General features: G+C 42.0%; 1 protein-coding gene across 1 annotated transcript; it reads right to left on the reverse strand.

Moving 5' to 3' along the window:
• Positions 1 to 904: 904 nt before the first annotated feature.
• On the reverse strand, positions 905 to 15981 carry IL12B (interleukin 12B). Its single transcript, XM_039876930.1, has 8 exons — positions 15191 to 15981; positions 11405 to 11492; positions 7838 to 8113; positions 7150 to 7267; positions 5556 to 5773; positions 3947 to 4104; positions 2492 to 2623; positions 905 to 1940 (listed from the first exon to the last, which is right to left on the reverse strand). Exons 2-7 carry the CDS (start codon positions 11490 to 11492, stop codon positions 2492 to 2494), a joined length of 990 nt encoding a protein of 329 aa, XP_039732864.1. The 5' UTR covers positions 15191 to 15981; the 3' UTR covers positions 905 to 1940.
• Positions 15982 to 23298: the final 7317 nt, after the last annotated feature.

Raw genomic sequence — 23298 nt, forward strand, 5'->3', positions numbered from 1 at the left:
TAGTTGTTATTAACCGAATATTCGCTATCAAGTGTGGGCTTATAAACACGAGATGATATATTTCAAATGTTGGATTAGGATGACAGACACTTCCACCCATTTCTTGTTAGGAGCAGAGGACAACAAGGGCTCCAAGGGACACTTAAAATAAGGAATGTAAACAGATATCCCTGTTGTAATTACCTTGCCATTACAAGGAAGCTCTGATGTGCACACTTGGCTTTTGAAGATAGCAGAGAATGCATTCCATTCTTTCTAATCCCACCACTTGCTCTTTGCCTGGGAGGCACCAAAGGGGAAGGAGCAGGCCCTGCCCGCTGAGCCCAAAGTGGGCACCTCCCCTTCTCTATCAAGCCTTTCTGGGTCGACTCCAGGTTACACTGACCATTCGCCTTCGTTCTCACCCCAGGCTGCCATATATACGGAATGTTTTGGCAGTTAGTGGTATTAAAGTTAACTTTTCATCTCTGTGTTATAAGTAATGCCAGGACGGAGGACTGTTTGGAACTCCTCAACCCCAAAGGCTAGAATATGTCTAGACACATGGCAAATCCTCTGTAAACACAAGCTGGACCATGGCTTTCATGGGTTGGAGTTTTATTTCATGATGCTTAGGAAACTAGGAGTGTGATTCCAGGATAGAATATGAAAGAAGCGAGAGCTTCCAACCCCTGTGTTCTCGCAGAATCCCCCATGGTCAGATCACAGGGACAGTCCCTAAGCTCAGCAAGACACTGACTTTGGGAATCCTATAAAAGGAAAGAGCAACTCTGCGAAACTGGACGTGAAATCGCTTCAAGGAAGGGCAATAATTCTTAAATGGGAGGGGAAAAAAGGCAGTCCTGGTAAATGTGAGAACAGGAGACCCGAGTTAGCTGAGAAAGCCCAAAATATTACTGCAAAGAAACGTTACATTTTTATTAATTCATCATCAGAATGTAAAAATAAATAAGTAAACAGAAAACCAATGGAATCACTTCACAGAAAGCACATTCATTACTTAATAGTAGCACCTCGATGTTTCGGCACTTTCCGGTCATGTCTGCTTGTCAGGTTCACTCATGCTGACCAGTAAGTGATTGTTGATCATTTCTACGTATCTGTCTGCTTTTCTTGAGTGGCTATTAAGGAGCAACTGGCAATTCTGACAATTTTATGTCCTTAGCCATAACTACACTTGTCTTCCCTCTTGAATCGTACGATCTTTTTACTTCCCAGACACTTATGAGGTCTCTATGTCACTCTCCTATGTCTTACAGATAGATGGGGCAGGGAGTGCCACAGAGGCTGAAGCCGAACTTCAATTTTAATCTTTTAAAAAAAATTTTTTTTTAGCCCTTTCTAAATACAAGCATCCAACGATTAAACTTGCTTAGAAGTGCAGGCGGCCCTGGATTACCAGCACCACTTCAAGGAATCTTCATGGATATGGGAACTAACATCTCCTCAAGTGGGTTCCTGTCTCCATGTCTATTTAATTATCTCTTGTGTTCTCATCTATCATAAACATATTATGATGCTGGCATCAGAACATTGTGTTCTTACTGGTTGTCATAAAACCGATGCCCTGGCAGCCTCGGTTGAAAAGTTGTCAGTATAAATAACATATAAATTCACATTTTGCATAATAGGGCCCATTCCTTATGGATCAGGTCATGAGAGTGTAAAACATATATCTTGGCACAAAAACATTAAATAATAAATAAATACATAAATTACTTAAATAGCACTTGCAAGTTGGAAACTCTATAAATAAATTAGCTGATTGTTTCAATGGGTATTTAGAATTTAAGTATAAAAATACAGCAAAGACATCACTATGATCCTAAAAAAAAGCTAATTACGTAGAAAATATCTTTTTGGGGTCTATTAGATCATGTCTTTTAAAACTTTTACATATTTTCCACTTTTCTTCCAAGATTTCATTCTGGGAGTAGAACCTGAAAAAGAATGCCCAAAGTCTGTGAGGATCAGAAATGTGGCCACAAACTCTTCTTATTTCACACGACTCATTATCCAGGCAATTGGGTTTTGGGGGTTCTGTGTCAGAAGGGTCCAGCTCTTCCTTATGTGGCCTAGGGTTTGACTGGTGCCTTGCTCACCAGAGACTCTTAAGAGTTTTCTTAAAATATCTGATGATGACATTTCCTGCTGAAAGCCTTTCAATGGCCCCCCAGTAACTCCTCTCATAGGGTTCTAATTCCTAGAAACAGCTTGTAAGCCATTCATGCTCTCACTCTTGGCTACCTCTCTCTCTTCTTTGCCTTTGCCTCTAGAAGGGCAGGACCTATACATGTTCTTCTTACTGCAGTATCCCTGAGCCCAGAACAGTGGCTGGAACAATGTGGGCATCAAATAAATATCTGCTAATGAACAAATGTATGTTTCTGACTATGGTAGCTGTGCCAGGCACCCCATCCCCTCTTTCCTCTCCTTCACCGAACCCCACCATTGCCCTGCAGGTCTGGGCTGGATCTCGTGGCCTGCTCACCTAACTGCAGGACACCGATGCCCATTCACTCCAGGATGAGCTATAGTAGCGGTCCCGAGCTTGCACGCGGATCATGGCATCCTTGTGGCACGCTACCTTGGCTGAGGTCTGATCCACGAAGAGTCTATCTTTCTGCAAAGAAGAGGGAAATCTTTGGCAATGCAGTCAGAAGGTAGGCTGGACATATATCTGCAGATCACATCTCTCAAAACAAGCATACTCAGGTTTTAGGGTATCATGCTTGCAATTCACAGGGGAGTGTGTAGAACTTGTGCCACCTACTGACAGAAGCTCTAAATAGATGCAGCTTTTCGACTGAGCAAGGCCTAAGGGTGAAATTGGTCCAGCTTTCATCTTTCTAGCCGAGCTGCCTTGCTTGAAGTTCTCATGTGCAATCACTGGAGTACTAGGCTGTTGGTGGGACTGGGACCGATTTGCTCTAGTTGTCCCCTGGATATTCAGAAATACCATACTCTCATCCTTTCATCAGACAAACTTGTGTTCAAATCCAGGCGTTACTACTTATTAGCTGTGTGACCACAGGAAAATGTCTCAGGTTCTCTGTGTCTCAGTTTTCCCATTTATAAAAGAGGAATGGTACTAATGCCTGCCTCATCGAGTTGTAAAAGTCAAAGGTGATAATCATGTAAAACTCTTAACAAAATCTCTAATGGTGTAGAAAGCACTATTAATGATATAGATCTTAAGTAGGAAAGATACACATCAAGATTTTAAATAATATTTAGGTAAAATTGACTCCAGAATAGTCCTCACTCCCGCAAAAAAAATTCTTAGAGAGTGACCGAATTAGAGTTTCTACCAGATGCTAAATTTGTCCAGTGATTTTCAAACTGGGGTCCAAGGAGGCTGGGGCTCAATAAAAGTGCCTCTGAGATCTTGGGATTATTGATGCAGGGCAAGAAAATTGGAAAGTCATCATCATAGCCTATGTAAATACTTACATTCTGTTTGATAAAATAATTTCACAATATGTGTAACAGCTGAGAGTTATCCATTTTGGATGAGACAGCATAAATGTTCTATCATCCATTATATTCATTCAGTCAAAACAATAATTTTAGGTTCCTGGAGCCCAATTCTATTAGGACCAATTCTGAGTCCAAGAATTAATGGTCAGCCATAATGAAGGTGTATGGTCTTTGTGTCTGGTAGTCTGAGTTTATGTCCTGGTTCTGTCACTTCCTAGCTGGGTGACGTTGGGCAAATCATTTAACCTCTCTGAGCTTCACTGTCTTCACAGTGGTGATAATAACACTGCCTGTCTCTGTGGAGTTACTGTGGGATTAAGTAAGACATACATATATAACCCTTAGCACAGTTTCAGGCATAGAGAAAGTACTAAATAAAAATTAGCTGTTATTATTATCATTTATTTTCTTCTTGATGTAGGTCTGCATAAACCTGACCACAGAATATATGGCACCCGAATCTTACCTTTTCTCTCTTGTTCTTGCCCTGGACCTGAAGAGAAAATGTCAGGGAGAAGTAGGAATGTGGGGTGCTCCAGGTGTCGGGGTACTCCCAGCTGACCTCCACATGCCGGGAATTCTTTAATGGCTTTAGCTGCAGGTTCTTGGGTGGGTCTGGTTTGACTGTTGAAAATAAGAAACAGCCTTTATTTTCCTAGTCTTTGGAGTAAGGTCTTTGGAGTAAGGTAGTTCTGGCTTTGATCCCACTTTCACCTTTGACCAGCTGTGAGTCCATCGTTACTTAACTTCTCTGAGCATCTGATTGGCAGATGTGAGGCACCCTTGCTACTGGTGAGGCTCACACTGGTGCCTGTGGAAGGCAGCCCTCACCAGTTGCCACATCCTTTAAGGCTGAACCTGGGATTCAGCGTCCTTCTTATCATTGCACAATCAGATGGGCCTTGGCGGTGGAACCAAGTCTACGTAGTGCTCAGAAGAAAGTTCTTAGAGATAACAAGACTCTCATATCTGGGTTGTCGGTGAAGGACCACCTTCTCTGTGGTCACCCTGCTCTTTGCACCAAACCTAGACTCGAGCTGAGCCTCTTGCTGAGGATGTGAGAGATTTTCCACTTAGTGTTCTTTTCTTTTGTCTTTTCATGGTGTCTGGCACTGATTTGTCTTGTAGCAGTTATAGTCACATGGTCTCTATGATCATTCATTAAATAATTATGCGCCAGCAATCATGATGTGTCAGCCATTAAACTATGCATGGACAGTACAGCAGTGAATGTCACGAAGACTGTCCTCAAGTAACGTAGCATCTTCTAGATGAGGGGAGGGAGACATTCTAAGCAATGCGCTTAGCTCCTAAGCCCAGCACCGCTCCAAAGACCATGGCTCTTAGCAGATGTTTCACAAATATTCTTCCCTCTGTTCTTGACATGACTGACATCTTTCCTTTAGGACTCAGCTAAATGTTACTTCCTCAAAGAGACTTTTCCTGGCCACCCTACGTGAACTAGACTCTATCTTCCCCTAACCCACCAAGGTCAGCCTCTTCACACATTGCTAGAGCCAGTTCTGTGCTTCTCTCACAAATTATTTCATGATGCATGTTCAGTGGATAAATAGTAAAGGAAATGGAAAATGACAAAAATCTCCATCTACCAATTAAAAAAAATTGGTGTCCATTTTGGAGGGAATTATATTCCAATAAATAAATCTCTTTTCGAATGCTAGAGAAAGATTGGTTGGGAATAACTGCAATTGGTAGAGAAGCTCTGGTTCTGAATAGGAATATTATACTTAAAGGGATGCTCCTAGATTCATCGTGGAAGCTGCCTGGGCAGCAGAAAAGAAGTGTAGCCAAGAGCCTGCTTTTTAAAGTGGGGCAGATCTGGGTCTGAATTGCTAGCTGTGAAATGGGACAAGTTGTTTAACTTTTTTTTTTAAAAAAAGACTAAATTTCCTCTTCCTTAAAATGCAGATAATAGTACCTACATTGTACTTTCTGGAGCGCGCAAAATAAATTAGATAATGTATGTAAATCCTTTACTCCAATGCACGGAGCACTGTGAACAGGTGACAAATGGTATCTATCTTTATTAAGCACATATAATAAAGCAAACTCACTGATGTCCCTGATGAAGAAGCTGCTAGAGTAGTTTTCATACTTGAGCTTGTGAACAGCATCCACCAAGACCTCAATGGGCAGGCTCTCCTCAGCGGCGGGGCACGAACTGCCCTCTTGACACGCCACTGTGTACTTCTTATACTCCCTGTTGTCCACTCTGACCCTCTCTGCTGAGAGTGTCGCTGCTCCACACGTCACCCCTCGGGGGTCAGAGGAGCTGAAGTCAAAGACAGACATATCCTGTGTCACACATTTCTAGAGAGTTCCTATCAGGAATAAGAAACTGCCTTTCCCATGAGAACACGATTGGCTTCAGAGGTAGTGCAAATGTTTAGAAACAGCTCTGCACTTACATACTTCTGGCCGAAATGAATCTGGAAAATTTGAGATCCAGAGCCTCTGGTTACATCTCATTAAAATGTTTATTTTGTTTTTCCCATTTTAATAACAAAATCAATACATGCTAATTATAAAAAACTAAAGGAACTATGTGTGCCTCTTGAACCCTAATCCTCCTTTTAACTCCAACTTCACTTCCTGAATACAAATATTATTCATATCTTGTATCTTACCAGACTTTTTCTATGAATATTCAAAGCAATCACATATCCACATGTATATATGCATACACACATATTTTGTCTATAGAAACACACATAGATTTTATTTTTTATGAAATAGGATCAAATGATATACATATGGTTTTATAACCATCTTTTCCCTGTCTGAACATATTATGGGGAGTGCTCCAAGACAGACCATATAGATTGGGTTATTCATTTTGATGACTACACATTAAGCCAGAGTATAACGTACCACACTTTACTTGACCTTTCCCCACTGATTACCAAACATGTCACAATGAAGATTTGCATCTATATCTTCGTGCACTTGTTTAAGCATTTCTATGGTAAGCATTTTCACTTTAAAGATGGAAAAGTGAGACCCCAAAAGTTGCTCAGGTAAACAGCGGCAAGACCGGGATGATCACCTAGGGTTGGCTCCATCATCCTACATTGTTGGGAACTTAGACAATGAGTGGAGAAAGTTACATAGAGGGGCTAAAATATAGGTCCTGTATCCAGGAACTGGCTTCTTAGGGAAAGTCTAAGTGTCTTGGACAAACTGTGAACTTCAGAATGAGTAGTGTCAGTGGAAGAAAACAGTGGAAGGGGTCCTGGAAAAATTTCTGCAGGCCTCGCGGAGTTCTGGAGTCGGCTTCAGGGCTTTCAAGGTCTATGGTCTAGAGCTCTTATTTCTGTTTTTTTGAGGTGCAATTTTGGCAAGTCATTTGTAGCTTCGATTTCTCCTTTTACCCCTCCCCACGGTGCTATGAGCCTTAAGGAAGCATTGCCAGGCAATTTGGATGAATGAGTTCAAACACAATAGGGGCTATTCCCAGGCCCCAGTGATATCCTGTTCTGACGCATAGATTTGTTCAGGCAATTAGCTTAAATGTCCATGTGATGGGGGCATTGAAAAAATAAGTTCACTTGGTTTTCTCTCCTATCACTAACTGATAGGCCATCTTTATTTTCTTAATGAAATAGTAGTTCTAGCAAAATGCTGGGAAACCAGAGTGGTTTCACTTACCCTCTGCTGCTTTTGACACTGAATTTCAAATCAGCACTGATTGCAGTCAGCCACCAGCAGGTGAAATGGCCAGAATAATTCTTTGCTTTACATTTTAGAAAGGTCTTATTTTTGGGTTCTGGATTTGGAAAAAAAAAAATCAATATTTAGGTTCCTCCCCCCAGAAAGATTTTGATTGTGATTAATTACAGGCCACCAAATGGTAAAAGAGTAAAGAGCTTCCTTTTATTTCCTTGGAAAATGATGCTGCTTCCCTGACAGGCAGTTCAGCGAGGACTGGGAGTGTCCCAATAGGATGCTGACTCTGTATAGCATACAACACATCTAACACACTGGAGGGAGGTATAAATTTTTGTTCAAGGTTATCACCCCAGTGCTGAGTTATGCACTATACATGTTGGTTAACTTCTATTAGTCTCTTAGTAATATCACCGTTATTTAAAGAGAAGCTTAGGAAAAGCATCTAGGCTCATCATGAAACTTTCTTAACATGAGATTTTGATGGTTGATAATCCAAAGTATCTGGCAAAGGAAAACAAAAGCAAAGAAAAATGTAGCTTCTGGGTAGTTTCAGTAAGGGACTTGATTACTTCATTAACTACATTAATCATTTCTTTAAACTTTTTAATTTTTGTATCTCTTATGGAGCAAAAGAGAAAACTGACATCATCCAAGGGGATGGAATTACCTTTCTGGTCCTTTAAAATATCAGTGGACCAAATGCCATCTTCCTTTTTGTGAAGCAGCAGGAGAGACTGGCTCAGAATCTTGCCCTCTTTGTGACAGGTGTACTGGCCAGCATCTCCGAATTCTTTGACTTGGATGGTCAAGGTTTTGCCAGAGCCTAAGACCTCACTGCTCTGGTCTGAGGTCCAGGTGATGCCTTCTTCTTCAGGGGTATCGCAGGTGAGGACCACCATTTCTCCAGGGGCATCAGGGTACCAATCCAACTCTACAACATAAACTGGAGAGCACAGATTGTGGAGAACTGGACTGTCAGCTCCGTGAAGTCTGGGACTGTGTGTTTTTTGAACTACCTGGGCATCTGCACTGCCAAAGCACAACCTTGCTCATAACAGCAGAGGCTTGCTGAGATGATCTCAGGGTATTGGGCTCGACTTGGGCTCAAAGTAGTGGAAGAAAGAAGCAAAGAATTTTATAGATGCTGTCAACTCATTAACTAGCAGGGAGCAATTAGTAATTAACCTCTGATTAGCTGGCGGATGAGGAAGACCTTGTTACAATGAAAAAATGCAAACAGCACAAGACTATTTGCTGAAGGCCTGGTGGAGATGAGAGACTTTCAGCACAATTTCAGGCTCATAGGGAATAAGGCTGTGCACGAAATGTCAAGAAAGACTGACCCCACTAGCTCGGTGGAGAATTTGGAGAAAGGTACTTAATCACCATGAGCCTCGGTTACCTCGTCTGTAAAATGAAAATAATAATAGTATCTATGTCGTAGGTTTGGCTGCGAGGACTAAATGAATAAAAGCACGTGGAACACTTAGCACAGTGCCCACCTCCATAAACTCAGTTGCTATTCACAGGCCAAAGTGTCAGACAACTGCATAGAGACACCGTCTTACAACTTTCCATGGGGATTTTAGGATTTAGTTCCTACTGCATGAAACTCACCAATGGAGTTTTTCATTCTCTCCTTATTTTTTTAAAGCTATTTACATCCTTATGAGGCAGTTGATTAGGTCTTAGTCTTCCCATTTTATAGAGGAAGGTACTAAGACCGAGAGGCTAAGCAAGGTTTATGGCAAGTTAGAAGCACAAGAGCTGTATCTCAGACTTTCTGTCTCCCTGGCTTTGCATTGGAGCTCCAATACCTGTATCTTAACTGGCATTTGAGGGATGGCTTAGTATATAGTATTTCAAAGAAGATGTCACCTCGAAGCTCCATTCATGCATCAATTATTAATTAAATAGAATCGTTCAATGTAGTGGTTCTCACACCATGATCATCATGGGAATCTGTTAGAAATGCAAAGTCTCAGTTGCTGAACCCTCAGGAACTCTGGGATGGGCCCAGTGATGTGTTTTTATGTTCTCGGAAAATTATGATGCCTGCTGTGAGTATTAACAGTGGTTAAGTTCCTGGCTTTTGGAGTCATATAGGTCTGGGTTTAGGTCCGGCTCTATCTCTTATACTAGCCTGTGGGCTTGGCCAAGACATTGAATCACTTAAGGCATCACTTTAAAATGAAGAACCTATGTGGGATACGTACCTAAAATGAACAGGACAAACACACTGAAACTCATGGACATGGACAATAGACTAGTGGTTACGAGAGGGTATGGAGGAGCGGGGAGGGAGAAGGTAGACACGGTTAAGAGGGTCACATATGTGGTGACAGAAAGAAATCTAACTATGGGAGGTGAACACATAGTGTAAATATATATATGCCTGACGGTTAAAGTATACAGATGAAACTTATTGGATTTCATTAAACGATGTCACCATAAAAAAATAATAATAATAATAAATAAGTAAATAAATAAATAAAATGAACAACCTATTAGTACTTGCTTCAGAAGGTTGACATGTGGATTATACAAGTTAATTCATACAAGAGCTTAACAACAGTGCCCTTAAATGCTCTGTAACCGGTGGCTCTTATTACTGGCATCCAAATGAAAAGTATCATGGAACACAAAATTTTCATTTTACATCAAAGGGATTTATAACTCCTGAATGGATAACGTAGATGAGGATCTGGGGCCCAACTCTTCGGACCCGATCCGCTGAGCTGACATAAAACCACATGACATCTTCGGCTTTCTCCAGTTTTTCTTTGTCCCACTGGCAACTGAACAGCATGGCTATCTCCCTGTCATAACCCCTAAAGGACCCTTGCCCAAGGGCAGTGAAACAACCAACCGCAAGTGGAAGCCCAATGAGGAGCATCCAGAACCTAGGGCTCAGCTTCATCCCCTCATCTCATTTCCAAAGTCACAAGCCCTCTTGGGGTTTCTCACAGTGACTTCCTGGAATTTTTGTGGTTTACCAACTCAGAAGTTGCTAAGGGTTAACCATGCGAGAGCCAAGGTTCCCAAGCTTACTAAAAAAACCCCAGGGCTGGAAGGGATCTGGCATGGTTATCTGTCTTAGGCCTTTGCCTTTACTCGAGGAAGGGTCTAAAATGCTCCAACCTTCCTGGTGCAGAGTGCGGAAGGTTGCATTATTGTTTTCCCCAAATTATTAAGAATGGAGGAATAGTTCCAATCCCTTTTAGGTACTCATATCAGTGCTGTACTCTCCTGACTATCATCCGGTCATCAGGTAAAATGTCTTTATTTTTAATTTACTCCTGTTTCTTCTCCCTCAGTTCTCTAAGGACATAGGAAACAACTGCTTCACATCCTTGTAAAATCCTTCTTCAAATACTTAAGTGCACAGGCTTTGAAGAAAGACAGAGATGAGATCAAGTCCCTGTTCCACCCTTAACCAAGTATGTGAAATTAGGTAAGTTATCTAATCTTTGTTGCCTCTGTTTTCAACATCTGTAAAATGGGGTACAAACAGTCCCTATTTCATATGGTTGGTGTAAGAATTAAATGAGATACTAAGCTCAATAAATATTAAGTATTATTATACAATGAAAGACAGCATTATCGACACGCTTATGTTGGCTTCAATGAGAAGCATCTGAGGGTCTCAGGAACAACTAACAATCAGTTAATGTAGTTAATACTCTAGGTAGTATGTATCACTTTGTAATCTCCGGGTTATAGTTGAGGAAACACAAGCTCAGAGGTGGCCCTGCTCAAGGCCACATAACCAGTGAGTGGCAGATCCAGCCTTGAACCCAAGTCCATGGGAGTCTAAATGCTATGCTTTCCGCAAAGTGTTTGGTCAGAGGCAAGTCATCTCGGTGCCAAGTGAGGAGGCTATGTCGTGTGGAAGAGTGGGAAATGACAGAGCACAGTCTCTATGCTTTTCTAAACCCTCACTTTGTCTTTTGATTGTATGATACAATTGATTTTTAGTAATACTGGCAAAGTCCATATCTCATTTCCCACCACACTCCAGAAAAAGCTCCTTCTCTGTCATCTAATGTGAAAGCCAAGCAATACAGACACCTTCAACAGTGAAAGGACATGCAACTGCCAGTTTCCCCACAGTGACAGCTCTCGCTAGGAAGCCCCAATGCGAGGTTTCCCATTTCAGTCTGGTTTCCCCCAGGCTGCCTGAGAATCCTGGCCTAGACCTGACCTCTGGAGAGAATAAAGAGTGTCTGGTTACCATCTTTCTCCAGTTCCCATATGGCCACAAGGGGTGATGCCAGTAAAACCAGGGAAAAACAGGAGAGGACCAACTGCTGCTGAAGCATCTGCAGGGGCGAGAGAAAGAGAGGAGGAGAAAGAGGAAAAGAGAAAGAAGAGAGAAAAGAGGAGAGAAAATGTCAATAAGTATTTGGAAACCATATTCACATTCTGTGCACATTGTATTTAATCTTTATTTTCCTCTTTCTTCTCTACATGGCAGGTTAACACTAAGTAAATTACAGGGTAAGAAAATCTCCAAATAGAGAACCATAGGCAATCTGAGGCTGAAAGAGACCTAAGGCCAGCCTTCTGATATAAAATCCTCTTATTTTTAAGATGAGAAACCTAAGGTTCAGAGGACCATGACTTGTCTGGATCAACATTCAGCAGTTGTTTATTTGGTACTTTCTATGTAAAGGACACTGAGCTGGTGCCATTGGAAGTAACATAGGTTTTTACCTGGATTCTGCCTTTTAGGAGCAAATACTTTCATTCAACAAATACTTATTAAGTCAGTGTGATGACTACCTACCCTCTCGTTGGGAAGATAAGCTGCACACATGCATCACTGTAGCACAAGACAGTATGTGAAGTGACACCCAGGGCTAAAAGACTTGGGTAGGGGAGGAGAAGGTAATATAGAGGCAATCTTTCAAATTCTGGCAAGACCTAGTTGCCAGACCTTGTTCTAGGGATTTAGCTTCACTCTTTGTTTAGATTGTAATTCCTCCCAAAATAAAGACTACTCCCTTCTAGATAATGTAATCCAGTGGTTCTCAAACTGGAGTGTATGTCAGAATAACTTGGAAGGCTTGCCAAAACACTGACTGCTGAGTCCTACCCTCAGAGTGTCTGATTCAGTAGGTCTGGGGGGCAGGACCCGAGGATCTGCTTCCTGGCAAAGCTGATATTGCTGGTCCTGGGACAGCACTTTGAGAACCACTGGTTTAACCCATGCTCAGGTTCCAGAGCCCCTGAAAATCAAGATGTTCTCTGGGAGAAGACCATAAAATATCAACATATCCACCATGAAGTAATGAAATGCACAATTTTGTGATAAATCAGCCACCGTCTTATATTGCAGCTCAATCCAGATTTATGAAAATCTTCAGACTGTGAAAATTATACCCTACCTGTGAATTAGGTAGAGATAGTTATTATTTAATTTCAGTCTGAAACACCTCCATCCCTCTCTCAGAGCACCCATGTTGGGCAGCAACGTGATTTCAGAAACCACTGTCTAAATTATATGAAGAACGAGACTCAAAATTTTCAGCCAAATACCTTAAAAATGAGCACCCCTTGATGGGGGTGACTGAATACTGACGAATCACAGCTTTGTCAGAACTGCTGCTAATCCTAGGGGGACCTTGTCATGTGCTTTATCCCCTTAGATTGTAGAGGTTGTGAGTGGTGGTGATGGCACTAGAAGTCAGGCCTCTCCGTCCACTGTCAGCGGTCCTGTCACGGCGGCATGGCATTTTCAGGGGCATGTCTATCAGTTTGGTCCAGGCTATGGCTGTGACAAAGAACTAGTTGCCACGGCATACCAGTTGGTACACTCATAGGCTTGGAGTCAAGCAGCTATGGGCTTCAGTGCTGGTTCCACCACTCCCTAGTTGTGTGATGCTGGCCAAATCGCTCTCTGAGTCTCAAATCTGCTCATCTATAAAATGGACGTAATACTCATATCACGGGGTTGTTTGGGAGAATGCAATGAGATGATGTAATAGAAGGCAACCAATAACATGTTAGGCTGTACCTTGGGGAAGGAAGAGATAAAGGAAAAATTTGGTGTATCTCTGTTTCGTATGCAATGGGTAGACAAGAAGTCATTCCTGGCTGTAGAGAAATGCCATAGAGGTAGTACAGTTACACAGGCCTGTAAAAACCAGATGCTGGTGCTCTGGGGAGGGCGACAACAGAGATTCCTGGCATCTCCTGGCAATTCCTTTACACTCTCCTAATGCTGGGGTTTCCCCACTGGCTGTGTGCCCAGCACTTCCTCTCTTGGCCTCAGATGCATTTGAGAATTTCAGGTGAATGTCACTTTAGGATCATGGGAGACCTGGTGATGGTTCTCATTTTAGTATCACCTACATTTTAAACCACAGAAGACTGGCAGGGGTGAAGATCGTTTCCCCTGGGTTTGATTAAGATGAAACCAGAAAGAAGTCAACACGTGGTTACTCTGTGGTCCGCTAGACCAGCTGTGTCCCACAGCCCGCATTTCCTCGGCATGCTAGGTTTGAGAGTCTTGAGGATTAAAGAAAAAATTTTTTTCATTTAACTTCATAGGTTTTCTAAACTCTTAAAACCCTTGTATGAGGGATGCAGGGAGCCTGGGGCCTGTGGCATGTTAAGGCTCTCTAACACTGGGGCCAACGTGGGCGTGATGATGGCACTTGGTTAGGCATCTCTTTTTCAAGTTTTAATTTCTTTGTTACTTTTTAATTAGAGGAGAGAATTATTATATAAAAATAAAAGACATAGTCGCAGAAGGCACGGGCAGCACATGCAAAGGGCCCCTGTGTGGGAGCCAGGCAGGCCCAGCACTGGCATCCCAGCTCTGCCAAGTCATTAGTTGTGTGACTCCAGGCAAGTCGCTTGTTAAGCCTCACCCTCTGAATCTGTAAAAAGGACATCTTAATGTGGTGAGGAGATAATGAAATAATTCATGTAAAATACCCACCCACCATGGTGCCCAGACTGAGTCAGGACTCCTGACTATTCGTTCCCACGGAGCCCCATTCCTCTCCTAGCATTTCCTACCAGTGCGATCATATAGTTTCTTTAATGTACGGTTTCTTCCCCACTACGCTGAGATCTCCGGTGGCAGGGATCATGTCTGTCTTGTTCTACTCAGTGTTCCAGTCTCTAGCATAGAGGGATTTCATCAATTATTAGAAAAGTGAATGAATGTACCAAAGTCATAAAATTTCAGATCCCAGGAAAACGAACTCTAAGAGGCTGCCCAAATTCTTTCTAATATCTTGAAATTCCTTATTTGAAAAAAAGTGGGCCATCAGCGAGAGTTTGGTAGTCTCTTTGTTCAAATGATATTTTAACCCAATCATTTTTTTAACCTGGAAATTATTGCACGCAATTTACCTGGGCAAGTATAAGACACCAGTACAGTGAAGATTATCTTTTTTCTTACAGATTTAAAAATTCTTTAGAAAGTGGTTTAAACATTGCAGTTGCTTTCCATATTTTAAGTGGGCCCAAGTCAGTTAATCCAAAAGAACTGATAACTCAGCTATTATTCTGATTGATTGTCACAACTGACTTGTAAGCTCATCGCAAATATGAGAGCAAGTATTTTCTGTAACATTCAATTATGAGATAAAAGGATGAATTCAATTATTTATTAAATTCATTATTACCTAATGAATGAAAGGCTTTTAAAAAGTTTATAATACTAAGGTAAGAAACACTTTAAATCTATACAGTCCTTTAATTGATGGGCTTTAATACTGAGGAACATACTTTTATATGCATACCATTTTTAAACAAGATAAAACAAACTTTTCTATAACTATGCATTTGTTCACAGACCTTGGTATAATTATTATTAATTGAGCTTCTAAATTAATACTTTATACATTAGTCCCCAAATTACTGACTTTTCACTAGTGTCCCAGCAGGTAAAGCACCAGGAGTGCTTCTAGGAATCTACTCACTCCATGAAGCCAGGTGCAGGGGGAGCACACACGTGGTGCGGGCCTGGGGAAGGGGTGGCAGGGGCTTGGGAAGTGCTTACCTTGTTTCTGGCTGAGCTGCAGAGTTTGCTGGGTATGAAACGGTTGTTTCTTCTTCATCTGTTGCTGCTGCTGCTACTGGAGCTTATATACCCTACTCCTACCGAGCTTTCTGATAGAAACTTAAACTAGAAGCTGACTTGTTTCAAGTTGCAACACTGAAAACAACTCTCAAAACCTTCTGGGGGAATTTCAAGAAGTTCCTTTTTTTTTTTTTTTTTCCTTCTGTGTGTATCAATAAGGCTGAGGAAACATAGCATCAAAATCCCAGGTAATGAACTAAGAGGAAATGACTTTTGGGTGGGGAAAAAGGAAGGAGATGGACAACTGTTTTTCTTTGGGTTGACATCATGGCCAATGTGCTTAGAGATAGCAGTAGACAGCTTCCCTGGGCTATGCAGATTGGAGAAGGCAGGCCAAGGAGTGGTCACGAAGGAGGCTGAGGCCTCACAGGAGGCTGAGTTCAGGCCAGGATGGGGCAATTGTAAGCTAGAGGGCCCCAATGCAAAATCTATGGTTCTTCTTAAGTCAGAGGATGAGATGAAGGACAAAAGGTTTAGTATATCTGGGGCACCCTTGCCCACATATGGATTTCGGAAATATATTACCACCCATTGTGCCTCCATGCACACCCCCGCCCCCCACAGACACTCCTGCACATCCTCACTGAATCCTGCACATTCATACAGACACAGCCCTAGGGAGGATGAAAAATATGTGTACTGTTAATAAGATTCAAATGTGTAGAGACACGGCCGACGCTTATAGATACTAGCCCATAGACAGAGCAGAAAGTGAAATCTCCACAGGCAAGCAGAGACAACCCAAGCCACAACCCAGAGACAATCCAAGGCATTACCCGCTTAGACACCCAGCGTATACCCTAACACTCATTTGCTCACACACCTATAGCCCTAGGAACTCTACGCAGATGAGTAGAATTAGAAGAATTAGCTAGGAATTCCCAAAAGAATTTAACATTCCTAAGGGTGCAAAGGTGTACACCGGTGTTGGACACCTCCATCCGGTCTGCACAGAATAAGGAACACCAAATACAGGCCAACACATGCGGGCCATTCCCATAGTCGCCGACAGAGGGCGCTGCTGTGAGGCGGTCCCGGCGTGCGACCCGGCTCTCAGCGCTCACCCGAGTGGCGGCTTCTCCATCCCCGCTCCCGGTTCCAGCCACGGGGGAAGTTCCTGCGGCCGGGCCGGGTTTCAGGAGGGCGCAGATTTCTGTGCTAACTTTCCTTTCAATCTCAGTGGGGTGAAAACGGAAAACCCAGGCGAGAGCGGAGGAGCTTCCCAGCCGCATACTTCCTCCCTCCCTTTGTCCCAGACGCGGGAGGGCGGAGCCACCCAGCTGGCAGTCCCACTGGTGATCCGACCTTGTGCTCTCGCTTGGGTGGAGACGTTACCTTCAGCTCTGAGCGTCTTCTCTCATTTCCTCGGTCCAAAACCTTGCTTCCTAGGCTTCAAATGAAATGGAAGTTCTCATGTTACACAAGATACGTATATGGTTAAGTGAACAAAGTAGATTGCGTTGTATGTTTGCTATACGGTACCGTGTGTGCGTGTGTGTGTGTGTGTGTACGTACGTGAACATTTGACAATGGGCATCCCTGGGGAGTATAGCTAGATGGTGATGGGGAAGAGGGGCCTTTCCACAGTTTGCTATATTTGTTATTATAGTTGACCCTTGAACAGAGTGATGTGTGTGTTGGTGGGGGATGTTAGGGGTGTCAACGCTCCCCCTGCCCAGTCCTATAACTTGACTCCCCAAAAACTTAACTAAAATTGGCTGTCAGTTGAAACCAATCTGCAAGAGATTGGTTTCAGAACTCTGTGAATACCAAAATCCATGGAAGCTCGACTTTCTTATATAACATGGTGTAGAACCATGCATGCAGTTGGCCCTCTGCATGCGAAGATTCCCAACCACTGATGAAAAATACTGTTTTGGATCCAAAAAGGCAAATACCCAGGGCCGATTGTATTGAAAAAAAATCTGCAAATAAGTGAATTTGCGCTGTTCAAACTGCTGTTGCTCAAGGGTCAACTATATATGATACACACACTTATTAAAATATGTATCAACTTAGGGAGAGGGATTCTTTCTGTAAAAATTCCAACAAATCTACAAAGATTACTGAACAGAAAACAATATGAAGTTGACGTGAAATAGTTTCACTAATTCATTTACAGTGGCTGTACCACGTCTGATGACCCCTTCTGTAACCTCTCGTAAATACATGCATATATACATAAAATAAGACGAGACAGGCACATTTTATTAATGTGTTCATAAATGCATCTTAGAAATTAAAAAAACTGATTGAAACATAAAATCTAAGTAAAAGTAGTATGCTAGTTATGCAAAAGAAGCTTCAAGGTAAGCCCCCGGCGCCCCTTTTCACTCGGATTGCAGCCTCAGGGCCAGTCCTATGTGAAAATCACTACCACTGTTCACCCATGCCAAGGACAAGTAGTAGGTGTTTAAGAATGTGGGATCTAGAGTTAGTGGTGGGGATTCTAGTACCTGCTGTGCAAGTTACTTGACTTCTCTAAGACCCTGTTCCCAAATCTGTAAAATGGGGTTAATAGTGATTGATCATAGGTTTGTTGTGAAGATTAAATGAGATATGATATAATGCACATAGCTTACTGCCTAAGTGCTTAATAAATAGCAGCTTTTATTCATTTATTTATTTACCCTGCCTGTCCCAGTGAGCTTTTGGTAACTGACTAGGGGATGTCAATAAATAGCTGCTTTTATTCATTTATTTATTTACCCTGCCTGTCCCCAAATTGAGCTTTTATGCCTAGGCAGTAAACTGACTAGGGGGGCCCTTACCCGAACCCACACGCACTTGCTACCTTGCTCGAGCCAGCTTCCTCACCTGGAGGTGTGTAGCACTCTCCTCCAATGGACAGTTTTCTACTGTAAAAAAAAAAAAAAAAAAAGATGACAAGAAGAGTGAAAGACAGAGAATTAATGTGAGGAGCCAGGAATAGGATTCCTAATCATTTGCTCACTATGAAACCACACAGCTACAGTTGAGCCACTAATTTGACTCTGAGCATACAGGTAACCAAGATGGGGAAGAATAACCTACACCTGCCCCATCAGACTATTTTGATGAGTCTAGTTCACCAACAGAGGAAGGAGTTCTCATACTTCATGTGCATATAAGAAAAAAATTCAGGTTCTTGGGCTTCATCCTCAGAGACTGTGATTCACATTTGGAATGGGACTCCGGAACCTGCATTTTAACACACCTGCAGGTGATTCTGGTGTGGGGACTCTGGCCTGCACTTTGAGACACGCTGTACAACCCCGTGATCCACTGCCTGAAGATATATCCTATGCTCTACTCATCACTAGACACCCCACAAGGCTAGCCAGCACTCCAGCAATATTCACTGAATGCCCATTGTCGTGATTTCACAAAGAAGCTTAAACACCTTGCCCCACCTCATAATCCAGACTTTGAACCCCTAGCATCCTGAACCAATGCCCATGATCTCCCTGTGGCTCTTCCTATAGGAGAAAAAGATGTGCTGACAAACAGCAGGTGTGCTCAACTGTGAGATGGAGCAGATCCCCCTAGATACTGAAAATAACTTGAAGAATTTTTTGATAAAAACATCTTTTTTCTTTCTAGAAGAGTGCTCTGAGCTTCTGGTACATGTTTCAAATAAAGGGGAAGCCATGTATAGTCTTTAAAATTAAAATGTTTAAGAAGTATACAAGCAACACATATGTATATACTATTGTAAACACTTTAAACAATACAAACATATGTAGAAAAAACTTGAAGCCCTGATTCATGAATTTCCAGAGATCACTGTTGCTGACATTTCAGTATACCTCCAGAGTCTCTCTCAACCCTCCTCTATGTATTTATATCTATTTATCTAGCTAGATATATAGAATCATGTTATATACATTCTGAGAATTGTTCTTTTCTTGCAATAGTTTGTTTTGTGTCCAGCGGCTTCCTGTGTCTTGCTAGAGGTCATCTGGGATATTCTATTTGGATCAGTTAAAGTGCTTTAGGCTTTGTTCTCCAGCTAGCTTCTTTCAAGCTCCCAAAATGGCTTCACAATTCCAGGCATCAACATCTTTTCTGTCTGTCTCTCTTAGGAGCAAAGCATTTGTCCCAGAGCTGCATAGTCTTCTCAAGTCTCCCTGGTCACCTATTAACGGATCACCGAGATGGAGACTGGACTTAGAATGAAAGTGTTATGTTAGATGAGTCAGGTCTGGCCCTGAGCTATGGAGAGGATCTTGATCCCAGAGGAAGGGATACTCCAACTAGGTGGAAACAGGGAGGCAACTGAGACTCGCATATGTCTGTTAAGTCAGCCCAAGTGACTAGTGCTGCCAATGAAGTGAAGAGATATGGCAAATGTATAGATAATGAAGACCAAGGCTTCTTCCTCAAATAGTCAGTTGCTTTTGAAGGGATGCTTCTAGTTTAGGAGGATGGGCAGTGGCTCCCACCTGCCATCTTAGAGATTCGTGTTCTTAAAGAAAAAAAATTCTAGAAGGTTCTATAGCCAAAAATTTAACAGTATATATCTGAATGGTATGATTGTGGATGATTTTTGTTCTCTATGATTTCCTAAATTTTCCAAAATGTCTACAATAAACTTGTATTACTTTCTAATTGAAAAAAAGAAAGTTATTGAAAATGAAATAAATAAAGCCACGCACACACACACACACAAAAGGCAGAATATTTAAGGTTAGGAATATGCATTCTAGAACCAGTAGTAGGTTAGATCATTACTAGTATTTCAAATACAGTTGAATGTGTTCCTGGATTATCTCCTTTTCCTGGAATGCAAGTTGCCAAGTCACTGCTAAGGTGCTATACTTTATGGGCAGTGACAGAGAAGTGTCTTTCCTGGACGTGGCCCATGTGGCCCATCCTAGGTGTGTTTCCAGCGGGCAAAGGACTGCCTGAAGTGATCTCATTCAATTTTTCAAGCGTCCTTCAAAAACACATTTTTTTTGTTTTGTTTTGTTTTAATGCTTTGTGAAAGATCCCTAAAGTCACTTTCATTTTTAAAGAGAGTAAGATGACTTCAACTTCCCCCACTTCAGCAATGACTGATCACATTTCTACACTGTCATCCTCCCATCCCCGGCCCATGCTATGAAAGCAGTGGGTGTCAGATGCAGTTTCTGCTGAAGTTCATCATCTGAGTGGGCATCTTTGGCCTCTACTGGACAGATTGCAGAGTAAGACAGATGCTCTACTTTGACATTGATTTTTCCATTTGCATAGGGGAATTTTTTTCTCTTCCTCTCTAAATGCAATTTTATGTTAATCCCAGTGAAAAGAATGGGTGTGTGGGAAGCCGGAAGGAAGCGGGTGTGTCCTAGGCTGCAGGATTGCTGAGGTGTTTAAATGCTTATGTTAGAAAGGTGTGGAAACACTTGGTCTGGTCTTGATGTCAGCAGAGACAGGTAGAACAAGGCAAGGTGGGACAAGGTGGCGAGGATGGGCTTCTGGGGTAAAGCCCCGCCATCTACTGTCTGATGGTCCCTTTCGATCTCAGCTCAAACCAACCAACAATCATTGCATACCAAATGACCGCCTCGCGTCTAGGATGAACTGTTAAACCACATTCAACAGAGCATATTCCTGCTGCTTACTCACCCTGCTGCACATAGAATTCTCAAGGAAGAAGCAGCTTGACCAAAAATCAGGGCCTGTGCCTTGGAGCATCTTCCACTGTGACTGTTGATTTGGGTCTCACATTTGAGGCTACTTTGTTTCTCTGTTCGTAAGAATTTATATTCATCCAGGCTTTTTATTGTATCTTGCTGTGGAAATCTGCTCCAGAAGATAACTATTGACCCCAGGTCTCCTGCCTTATCAGTTTCTTTCATTTTCTTTCTAATTTTTGGCTTTACGAGTCCTATCCTTCTTGTCTATCTGTCTATCTATCTATCTATGCTTATGTTTATTTTTGTTTTTTCATTTTTTTTATGGTGACTGGTTAATGAAATCTAATAAGTTTCAACTGAATCTATCTTCATGTTTGATGGCACTTTTTAACATAACTCATGCCTCTGGTTAAAAAAAAAATAGTACAAAGATTATTTAACATGTCTATTTTTTTTTGAAGTGTCTGCCGGATTCCCCAGTGTGAAAATTGTTTATACCACAGATCCAACTCATGTGGTCCCAAACTTACCTTTCAGATTTAGTGATGATTTTCCAGTCATTTTACTCAGATATGTAAACCTAATAGACGGAAACTTAATTAATGTTTTCTTAATAGAGGAAAGATATACCTTTAGACCTTGGAAGATAGAATCAGAAGACTTGAGCACTGCCACCATTAGGTTATACTCAGATTGGGGAGACTTGACAAGGCATGAAAGTTAAATAATGCCAAGACAAAAATGTGGCGAGGTAGTGGATGATTAGGAACCAAATGAATTTATGCCTAAGGCATTATCATGTTTATGGTGTAAGCATCAATGATGATGAAATGCCACCCTGTAGTATTTGGGAGGCCAGAGAAATTTAGCTAAAAGGAAAAGCAGCATCCTTGGTGATATTAGAAAGCAGCAGGGCAAGCTGACTCTGGAGTTGAAAAGTCTTGGGTTTGGGCCTCAGCTCTGTAGCTGGATGATCTTGGGCAAATTACTTCAGCCCTCTAAGCCTCAGTGTCCTCATTTGAGGGAGATGGGACTAGTGATAGGACCTACCTCAGAGAGTAGGTAGGATCAAGTTACATTTTGGAAAGAAGGTGGATCAATAGGTGGTAACTATTATTAAAATTAAATTTTGGAAAGAAGGTGGATCAATAGGTGGTAACTATTATTAAAATTAAATTATATAAAAAAAAGAATGTGGTTAGTTTCCAAGTGAGTTTCTAATTTTACAATGAAGGGATTATTAGGTCATATAACACAGCAATGTTTTAACAATTATTTTGTCTTTATTTGATTTTCATTCAATTAGTTACTTTTCATTTGACCAAGTATTCACTGAGCCTTTACTTTGTGCCAGCTGCTATGGCAGTGTAGGAGAAACCCTTTTTCTTCAGTGATGTTTTCAAAATATTCTAGAGGACAATCAAAAGACCAAGAGGCAATGACACTGCAGTCTGACATATCTTACGATGATGATCAGGGCAGGGTGCTTTAGAAGCACATGTATCTTTGGGGTGGTGGTCAGGGAAGGCTTCCCAGGAGAAGTGATGGGTAAGCTAGAATCCAAAGAATGAGGAGTTTGTATGAGAAAGAATAATAGCTCACTTTTTGGAGTGTGCGCCGAAGTCCCAGGTGCTGTGCTGTATGTTTCACAAGTGTTTTCTCATCTAGCGCTCACAACGAAGCTGTGGTAGATACTATCTTGCCCACTTTACAACTGAGGAAACAGAGGTTCAGGTTCGCAGATTTAAACTTAACTTGCCATAGACAATGTAGCTAGTAAGTGAAGAAGCTGGGATTGAAACATGTTGTGGACTTGTGTCCATCAGTACCCTCTCTCATGCAAAGCAACTATATGTTATTCTTATAAAGTGAGAGCAACTCAATTAGCAGGAAAGGCACTATCCTTACCTCGCTGTATACAGGAGGCCAAAGGGATAAATGGTTTTCTGAGACATGGGTACGTGTGAAATAGTGAAATAGGAGGTGCACATAGTTCTTGGGGAGGAGAGTGATGTGATTCCAGTGCTTTTCAAGAATGATGCATCCAGAGGTGAGAGCCAGGTAGGAGGGCCAGGTGGGAGAGACTGGTGGTAGAAGGCTCAGGAAATGCAGTGTAAATGGATGACAGCGCTCATGCTTCTTCCCACTTCACAGAGGGGAGCCCTGTGGCACTTCCCTCTGTGACTGTGAGCTCCCCAGGTACCACTGGACAGGGCTGGTTAAGAGGAAGCAAGCAGTGGGTTGGGAGGATCAAGCAAACACACTCAGCTGTACGCTTGAGGCTGTAACATAGGGCAAGTCTAGATAAATTAGCAATAATTCAACAAATAGTCTTTATTTCTGTCATCCAATTGCATAATAAAAGTTCCATACAGATTCTTTTTTGGTTCCAATTATGAGTCGAGCCAGGAACACTGATGGGTATAG

The sequence above is a fragment of the Pteropus medius genome, unplaced genomic scaffold (genome assembly GCF_902729225.1).
Source record: "Pteropus medius unplaced genomic scaffold, Ma_sr-lr_union100, whole genome shotgun sequence".
In the NCBI taxonomy this organism is placed as follows: Eukaryota; Metazoa; Chordata; class Mammalia; order Chiroptera; family Pteropodidae; genus Pteropus; species Pteropus medius.

Coding starts and splice junctions, on each gene's coding strand:
- IL12B (XM_039876930.1), bottom strand. CDS start 11,492: ATGCTTCAGCAGCAGTTGGTCCTCTCCTGTTTTTCCCTGGTTTTACTG. Junction 7,268..7,837: donor TATTTTAAAGGACCAGAAAG/GTAATTCCATCC, acceptor TTCCAAATCCAG/AACCCAAAAATAAGACCTTT. Junction 2,624..3,946: donor GCAAGAACAAGAGAGAAAAG/GTAAGATTCGGG, acceptor TCTTCTTTGCAG/AAAGATAGACTCTTCGTGGA.